A 9,751-nucleotide genomic window follows, 5' to 3' on the forward strand; every position below is an offset into this window, starting at 1 on the left:
TTCGAATATGCTTTCATGATCTCAGACCAATTTCAGAGAGAATCCCATCAGCAAACAGAATGCAACAGTTTTTATAGAATAGGAGCATGGCAAAAGTCACATGATTCATTTTCTCCAATGTGATACAATACGATCTTCATATGTCAGCAAACACTTTTGGTATAAGCAAATCTGAATTACTTTACTTTGTTACTCAAAGTCACAAGTTTATGTATTTAGACGCCAGTCTAGTTTCATGTCCTCTTTTGTTATATTCGGACATGATTCAGACACACTTTGGCCCAAGTTTTGAGGAATTTTTTTCAATATACATTGAAGGAAAAATAAATGTTAGTTATGATTAATAAATAAATAAAAATCCACAACAGACTAGAAACATAATTGTGATTTTAAAACGTTATTATTATAAAACTTATTGTCATTTTAAAGGTTTGTATACAAAAATTAAAAATACAGAAATGTTCCGAATGACAGGGTCTCGTGTAGGCCTATAGTTTACAGGAGTAGTTGAGAGAGACTTAAAATATTTTTTTTTGTACTGTGCCTAAAATGTGACCCTGGACCACAAAACCAATCACAATAACCAACAATACATTGTATGGGTCAAAATTATCCATTTTTCTTTTATGCCAAAAATCATTAGGATATTACCGGTAGGTAAAAATCATATTCCATGAAGATATTTTGTAAATTTCCTACCGTAAATCTATATTTTTTTTAAATGTGTATTTATATTGAGTGTATGCAGCAAAATCGCAAACATAAATAGATAACTTTAAAGGCGCTTTTCTCAATGTTTCGATTTTGTTTGCACCCTCGGATTCCAGATTTTCAAATATATAGTAATTGTATCACGGCTAAATATTGTCCATATCCTAACAAACAAAAACTATTTATTCAGCTTTCAGATTACGTTTAAATCTCAATAATAATAAAAAATGTACCCTTGTGACTGGTTTTGTGGTCCAGGGTCACAAATAGCAAATAATTCGCTATAGAATCGAAATCGTAATTTAAGCGCAAGCTTGTAAACCGAAATGTAAAATTTGTGTCAATACTCGGCTCTGCCAATCTGCCATACTGGTCAACATTTCTTTTATTCTATAGCTTGAGTCAAAAGATCATTGTTCCTGACTTACTGCTTTTATGTCCCCACTTCTAAAAGCTTTTGAAGTGCTTCATCTTTGTACAAACATTTTTACGTAAGCAGAGAACTTGCAGGGCACATTATGTGCTGTTTGAAGGGCACCTGGAATTTTCTTGCATTTGCATAGGCCTTTACATCTCTAGTCAAACATGTTCATAGGCCTTTATATAGAGACAGAGCGTATTTAGGCCACGCCCACACCTGTCTCTATCTCTAGTCAAACATTTGCACACAGTATGTCTGCTTTAGCATGGCACAAGGATATTCATTGTTAGCTCAAAAACAAGCTGAATGTGACTATTCAGAAAGAAATTATAAAATGTTTGAGTAGGCTATATCATTTTTAATAATCTGCTTTAAAGTTTTGCTAAAATGTTATGTTGGTTAATCACCTTTTGTGATTTGCCATGTTTCTTTTTGTTGGGTTTATTTTCACATGCAAATTACATATTTATTACAAAATTATTATGCATACAACTAAAAATGTGTCTTTGCCTAATGTAATTTAATCATTTTTATTAATTAAAACTAAAAAAAATGTATTCGTGTTTTGTCAGCAAGCCTTATTTTCTTTGATGTACATGAAGGCGTTTCGGTTAAAAGAAGTCTGTCCTCCCTTCCACCCACAAACATCAGTCATCGGCTGCTCCCTCTCTATAACGCTCACATGAAATCTAGATCCAGATTAACAACCTGTCTTGAAACTGGAACTATTTCCACGTAATTTTCAGCTTCATGGTTGGACTTCACTCTCTTGTGAACATGAAAAGAGTCTTCAAGTTTCTTTCTTTATCGTTACTCATCACAAATGGTATGTTTTTATACTGTAGCTTCATCATTTCAGTTTTGATCATTCTGTCAGTTTGTAGATTTAAAAGTTGGGTTGGTACAGAAAGGGTGGTTCGCCTAGGGCAATTTACATGCACTGTACAATGACAGAAATTGTATTTGTCTCAGTGCTCAGGCCTCAGTGCTCTGCTCAAAACACACTAAATTTATGAAAACGACATATTTTTCAAAACAAAAAATATTAAACAACATCAATATGAAATGTTTTTAAACAAAATACTTGCATAAACTGCATAAGCAGAGTGAAATGTGGACTTCTTTTTCAAATCCTCTTTCCTTTTTTTAAATTTAGACTATTTAGTCTATGACATTTTTTGCTCTTCCTCTGTCATCTGTTTTGTATATGTGTGTGTTTGTGTGTGGTCCTGGTGGTAACCCTACGTCATTGCAATTAAAGAATTAGTTCACTTTCAAAAAATGTTTTGCTGATGATTTACTCACGCCGGTGTCATCCAAGATATTCATGTCTTTCTTTCTTCAGTCGAAAAGAAATTAATGTTTTAGAGGAAAACAGTCCAGGATTTTTCTACACAGAATTCAATGGCAACCAAATATTCCAATGTTAAAAGAAGGTTCAAATGTCCGTCTCAATGCAGCTTCAAAGTCTCGACACGATCCCAGTTGAGAAATAAGGGTCTTATCCAGCAAAACGATCGGTTATTTTCACAAAAAAATTTTTTTATTATATACTTTTTAACCATCACGTTGGAAAGGTCAGTGTACTCCGGTTCTCAAAGGTAGGGAAGGGCGAAAAATTACATCTCATTTTCTCCTCCAAATTCAAAATCGTCCGACATCTTTGTTTTAATTTATCTTTGTTTTTCGTGACCTTTCCAACATGATGACGTAATACGTGGCACATCTCAGAGATGGTACAAGACGGGCATTTGTGGTTAAAAAGTATATATATATATATATATTTGTTTTTAGAAAATAACCGATCGTTTCGCTAGATAAGACCCTTATTTCTCGACTGGGATCGTGTAGAGACTTTGAAGCTGCATTGAGACGGACATTTGAACCTTCTTTGAACATTGGGATAGATGGTTGCCATTGAAGTCCACTCTGTGTAGAAAAATCCTGGAATGTGATTGGTGGTTTAGGGGCGTGGAATAGACAAAAACAGTTGAAACGTTTCTCCGAATAACAGGTTTAGAATGACATGAGGGAGTGATGACTATCCAGTTCAAACGAAAAACAAAAAACCAGTAAAGCAGGTTCTTAGGTTGCTATTTGCCCTCTGGTTGTGTGCGTGTGTGTGTGTGTGTTGCTACAACTTGCCAGTGTTAGGCAATGTCTATTATAGTATGTTAGTACTAATAGCTAGTACTATTGTACTAAATAATTTTATACCATGGTCTGGGTGAATACTCGATTCTGATTGGCTGCAGGGTGTCCGTTAAAAAGTGATAGAGGACACCTAAATAAACTGTCATGCGTAACCAAGGAAACCAAGTTATTGTTTGTAACTTGTAACTTTAGATTTCGATTGTAAAACTAATTAAAATATAAACTAATGTTTTAAAAATGTGTTATTTGGCAAGTGACCATGGTATAAGCGGGTTAATGCCCTTCGAGGACTTCGGCAGAGGCAACCGTCCTCCGCTGCGCGTCGGCCGGTTCACACCTCGCCGTCGTCCATTAAAACCTGACAATGGACACCTCGTCGGGCATTAACCCTTACATATATTATAGGATGTTCTTATGTGTCAAGGCTTGGTTCAATAAGGTAGAGGAGAGGCTTTAGTTGCAGTAATATTTACTTTGAACAAAAGAAAATACTCTATTATGTTGAAGACAATGGGAAACAGAACACCAAAAACACCAAAAAAAGAGAAGAGACAAAGAACTGAACCAGACAACGGACTATACACAAAATAATAAGTGGTAAAACAAAAAGTGCTTTGGGTGTACAGTAGTACAGTTTAAAGTGCTATATAAATGCATTTCATTTTCATTTTAAAACAAGGCACATGTTGGACTGATCAATCAACTAATAAGCCAAAAAAAACGAAATTCAAAGAACCAAAACACAGACAACAATGTCCAGCAAACAGACATCCTTGAACACTTCTGTTTATGTCCATTGTTAGTCTTTATCCGTAGTTGAAACATTACATCAATGTGAGTACTAGTATTAAAATAATAGTATGTTTTTCTTTAGGTGTGTTTGGTGTTGAGACAGAAGGAATGTCAGTGATGGAGGGGAGTTCTGTCACTTTGCAAACAGGTGTTCATAAGCAGGATGATGATCTGATAGTTTGGTATTTTGGACCCGCCAACACTCTTGTTGCCCAAATCAATGGAAAGGCCAATAGCATCATAATTCACGAGAGTGTTGTCGGGAGAATGAAGCTAGATAATAATGGGTCTCTCACCATCCTAAACACCACACCCGCAGATTCTGGACTTTATAATCTTAAGATCACCAGCCAAAAAAGAGTTTCATACAAGAGATTCAGTGTTACAGTCTATGGTGAGTATTACAAATTCAGCAACCTCGACACATTACACTTTTAGGGGGCAGCAGCTCTGCACGAACCTACTGTAATAATTCCTACAGTATATTAAGGCTCTTTCATGCATCAAACACAATTATTATTATTATTTTTAATCAGTCGAATTAGTTTATTGAAAAGGACAGATTCAGAAACATTCGTTTTTGATTAATTTTTGGTTTCAATAATGTAACCTGTCCGCAGATTTTATTTTTATTGTATCTGAATAAAAGTATTTCTACATTTAGAAAGTGATACACTGAAAGATACTCTGTTTTACTACCGGTATCTTTTCTAAAATACAAATCGGAGACACAATCTTTTTTTCTCTTCTGTTTTTCAGACAATCTCCCCGTTCCTGTCTTCATCAGAAACTCTTCACAATGCTCTTCATCTTCTGAAAGTTCATCCGTCTCTAAATGTGTGCTGGAGTGTTCAGCGGTGAATGTGAGTCGTGTGACTCTCTCCTGGTACAAAGGAAACAGTGTATTGTCCAGCATCAGTGTGTCTGATCTCAGCATCAGTCTCTCTTTACCTCTGGAGGTGGAATATCAGGATAAAAACACATACAGCTGTGTGATCAACAATCCCATCAGCAACCAGACCACACATCTGGACATCACTCAACTCTGTCAGCCTTGTATAGGTACGTCAGTAATATCCGTGTATCTCTGTCAGTCATGTCTTTATATAATTCATTATAATTGATCAGAACTCATTGATTGATTAGCATGGCAAAGGTTTAAAATTGCTATATGTCTAAGTGATGTTTTTGATCAAGATTTTTTGCAGCTAGCAGCAGTTACTTCTGATTTCCTTTCAGCAGTTTTTTTTTTGTAAGCTCATCGCTGTTAACTGAATATGATAGCTGTTGCTAGAATAATTTCAATTATTCCTTACGTAGCTATAGTTCATTTTACTGAGTACCTTATTTTCCGGACTATAAGTTGCTCTGTAAGTCGCATCAGTCAAAAAATTTGCCATGAAGAGGAAAAAAACATATACAAGTCGCACTGGACTATAAGTCGCATTTATTTAGAAATCTATTTCACAAAATCCAAGACCAAGAACAGACATTTAATCTGGAAAGGCAAGTTATTCAACTACACAACAGCACACAGAACAACAGGCCGAATATGTGTCCGGTATGTTAACGTAACACATTAACAGTTATTCAGCTACACAATAGCATAAAGAACATACACCTGGGAGCTGAATAGGCTAATGGCGCTTTTCCATTACCAGTACCAGCTCGACTCGACTCAGCTCGTCTCAGCTCAGCTCGGCTCGGCTCGCGTTTCGCTCCGTTTTCCATTGCATAGTACTTCCACAATAGTACCTGGTGGTCGTCATAGCGACGCGACACACACCCGCTACCCACACACACAGGACAATGGAGGAAATCGAGTGTATGCTGTTTTACATAATATTAGTAATGGGTATATCACGCAATCTCTGGCAAAACTATTTAAAAATGCCGGGGTTATTCAGGATACTCAATCTGGCGTGTGCAATGATGGCGCAGTGAATAGTGACGATTCTCGCTGACCAATCAGCAGTCTCCCGTGTGTCACGTCACGTTTTAGTATCGCCTCAGCTCGCCTCGGCTCGCTTAGAACCTCGCCGGAGGTGATACGAAAAAAAGTACCTGGAAGCAGGTACTGGTACAACTTTTACACAGTGGAAAACCAAACAGAGGCGAGTCGAGTCGAGGTGAGGCGAGCCAAGGCGAGCTGGTACTGTGCAGTGGAAAAGCGCCATAAATGAACATAAGCCAGTGAGTCCAACAAGTTACCGGTAAGCAAGTTCACCAAGTTCCCGCGATCTCATTCCACACATCACTGAATACACTGAATTCTTCCTCGGTGTCGCTTCTGAACAACTCCGCTAACTAGAGCGCCCTCTCGCGGCTGTAGACGGTAATGTTTTCTCTTGGTTCATCTCAGTCAGTATGAATTAATTTTGATATATAAGTCGCACCTGACTATAAGTCGACTATAAGACCAGCCAAACTATGAAAAAAAGTGTGACTTATAGTCCGGAAAATACGGTACTTGTTTTTGAAATTACACTGTAACATCACCTTAAAACCTGTAACCTGAAGTATTTATCAGCTGATTCCGATCCGTGACCAATCCCATCCCTAATGGCTACTATACTTTTAGGTCCTTAAATGTATTTGATTGCAGCTTTTGTCTTTCTTTGTCTTTTTAGTTGTTTGCGATGGAGCCTCACGTCTTCCAGTGATTTTGATTACAGAGGTACTAATAGTACTAATCCTAATAATAGTCGGAGTGATATTCTTCGGAATAAAAAGAGGAGGATATCAAAAAGGCAGGTCTTATACAGAAAACAAAATAAATTTCATGACTTTCTCTTCATCATAATGAGTGAAAAAGGAAACATTATTCTGCTTTATTTTGCTTTTCAGCCAACTTGATTAAAATTGGGCTTTCTGAAACATTTCTGAAGACTAAAAAAAGAGGACATAAAATCCAGGAGCAAGTCTGAAGATGCAATTTAAAATTTTTTTTACAGTTATTCCAATTTGAATCTACAGGTGATATAAGGCATTATGAGCGATATCAAATACTCCACATTACATTCAGTATTATAGTAGTTTAATGCGGCTTTCACATGCTATCAGAAATGTGTTAGTTCCCACTTCTGAAGTTATGAGCTTGTCGCTTTCAAGTGCTTTGTTGTCCAAAAGAATAGTGAATCATTGACAACCATATAAATATTCTAGTGAGCTTGCTGAAGATTCTGGAATTTCGGTCAAATATACAGGCGGTTTTCGCTGTGTATAAAGTTTATGGTACGCCCAACTCGATAACTGTATACAAATTATTCCCGCGCTTCCCAGTGGTAAATATGATTTGAGAGGGTGTTCATGTCCAGTTTGACAACTAAACTCATATTCATGATCATTTCGATAGCATGTGAAGGCAGCATAAAATATCATTAAACATATAAACTGTCATTTCATCCATCCCTGCTTACTTTACAACAGTATTCCCGGCAACACTTTACAATAAGGTTACATTTTTTTAACTTTAGTTCAGAGAGAATGGAACGGCGTAGTGCCAAACACTAGTCCAAAGCGGAAGGAGCAAACTTCTTGTGGTGCGAAAAGACTCAAAAATCAAATTAAAAGATCTGCACAGAATTTTTCGCACTTTTTGCACTTTTGCACTTTATTTGCACATTATTTTGTTTGCACTTAATTTTATAAATTGTTGTAAGCTTTTGGCCAATTTCTTTATGTGCGGATCTTTTTTTCTGATTTTTAACATTGGTTAATTACATAGTTAACATGAACTAACGACAATTCTACAGCATTTATTAATCTTAATGTTAATCTCAACATTTTAAAAATCGAAATTGGTATCTGTTAACAATAGTTATCAATGCATTATGAACTAAAATTTATATTTTATTACATAACATTCACAAAGGTTAATAAAAGCTGTAAAAAATATATTTGTCACGGCTTGGCAGATGAAACGGACAGATGAAGGTATTCTCCAACGGAGATAAGTTAATGTAACAAGCAGGCTTAACAGAATGTAACAGTGTGTCCACAATGCGTGAAGGTTAGGGACGCCGAGAACGGGTGCAGACAAGACATAACATAATTGTGACAATATTCATTGTTAGTTCATGTTGGTTAATGCATTAATGTTAACACATTATTATAAATAGTATTATTGTATTATATGTATTATTGTTACCTTATTGTAAAGTGTTACCAAATTCATTGCAACGCAGTTGCGGGACGTTGAACAGGTATTGATTAATTAGTTTGGACTCTGAATTATGGATTTTTATTTAATATGACTTTTCTCAGGTTAAAAAGAAAATAAGACAAAAATGCAAGCTGCTTGATATTGCATTTAATTCTGCCATCCTAGAATAGGGAAGTCCTGTCTGGAATAATGTTTTTTGGTACAAGGCTTTAATGACACTGACTATAGGCATATTCTGCAGTCATTCAATCAAATCCTGCAGAGCTCATGATATTTCTTATTAAACCCAGCCATATAGTTGATTCGTCGGCCATATGCCGGTCCCAAGCCCGAATAAATGGGGAGGGATGGAAAATAACTGAAAACACCCTGGAAAAAATACTTTAGTAATACAGATATAAATACTACTAAATAGAAGGTGCACAGTGTCATACACACAAATACAAAACACCACCACTACACTGAACACTTGACACCAAATTAATAATTAAACAACATAAGGTCTAAAAATAAAACCCAAATTTATATAAAAAAACTCAAACTAAAAAATCATTAAACACAATACCATCAAGCGTCATGCAGGGAATGTTGTACTGTTTTAATCTTTTACTTTTAAAATTATAAACATTTTTACACTATAATGGATAGGTTTAGCCTATGGTGCTTGGTTTTCATAATAGACTTTAATAAGATGGTTAATTATCACATTTAGCTTGGGATCTTAATTAGCATGCATCAAAGTTGTGTTAGTTTGATTAATCACATTTTTATACCTGTATGTCTGTCTTATCTTAAAAAAAAATTATAACTAATGTAATATTATCAGTTACGAAAATTCAGTAAACATGTTACAGAAATGTACAATATGGAAACACTGACATTGAAGTTGAAATGATAAGAACAGACTTTTGAAAGACATTCAAATGCCAAATGTACAAAAACAAAGAAAATAAGGGATAAATAAAAATGTCAGGAATTTTTATACGCATATGTAATCATAACAATTTTTTATATTGGCATGTAAGTATGTCTGTAGATGTAGAATTATATATTTACTGTATATTGCAACCTGTTGTCTTTAATGAATTATTCTAGTGATTGTAACTGGTTTTGGAAACATTTTGAAATGAAAGTAGGCTAGCCAGCTCTGTTGACCATTTGTTACTGTTTGTCAATGTTCTGTAATGTTATATAAGACTGCAATAAAACAAAATAATAAATATCTGTATGTGACTTACTACTATTACTACTGTTTGATTGGTGCTTAATAAATAATTGCTGTGAAATATGGTTCTGCGGTTCTGCAGTTGGTTATTATGTTACAGTTTTGCCAACTTGTTTGATCAAGGCTTTGAAAAGAATCGACTCAAAAGAGTGATGGAATAATACACATTTCTTAACATTTGCATTAAAAAGTAACGAGAGGAACATCGCTCAGGGTATAACGAAGTATAAAAGTACAGGGTTTTTTTTTTTTTATTAGAAATACTCGAGTTAAAGTAACCGCA

At 35.3% G+C, this 9,751-nt stretch overlaps 1 protein-coding gene across 1 annotated transcript; it reads left to right on the top strand.

The window, feature by feature from the left end:
- Positions 1-1,781: 1,781 nt before the first annotated feature.
- On the top strand, positions 1,782-9,539 carry LOC306988311 (uncharacterized protein). Its single transcript, XM_079593201.1, has 5 exons — positions 1,782-1,958; positions 4,161-4,472; positions 4,838-5,140; positions 6,709-6,828; positions 6,926-9,539. Exons 1-5 carry the CDS (start codon positions 1,883-1,885, stop codon positions 7,003-7,005), a joined length of 891 nt encoding a protein of 296 aa, XP_079449327.1. The 5' UTR covers positions 1,782-1,882; the 3' UTR covers positions 7,006-9,539.
- The last annotated feature ends 212 nt before the right edge of the window (positions 9,540-9,751 follow it).

This window comes from Phoxinus phoxinus (genome assembly GCF_949152265.1).
Source record: "Phoxinus phoxinus genome assembly, chromosome: 20".
Lineage (NCBI taxonomy): Eukaryota > Metazoa > Chordata > Actinopteri > Cypriniformes > Leuciscidae > Phoxinus > Phoxinus phoxinus.

Bases quoted from the DNA above. Each gene is read 5' to 3' on its own strand.
- LOC306988311 (XM_079593201.1), top strand. From the start codon at position 1,883: ATGGTTGGACTTCACTCTCTTGTGAACATGAAAAGAGTCTTCAAGTTT. The intron at 4,473-4,837 runs GTGAGTATTACA...TCTGTTTTTCAG, and splicing joins ATTCAGTGTTACAGTCTATG to ACAATCTCCCCGTTCCTGTC. The intron at 5,141-6,708 runs GTACGTCAGTAA...TTGTCTTTTTAG, and splicing joins ACTCTGTCAGCCTTGTATAG to TTGTTTGCGATGGAGCCTCA.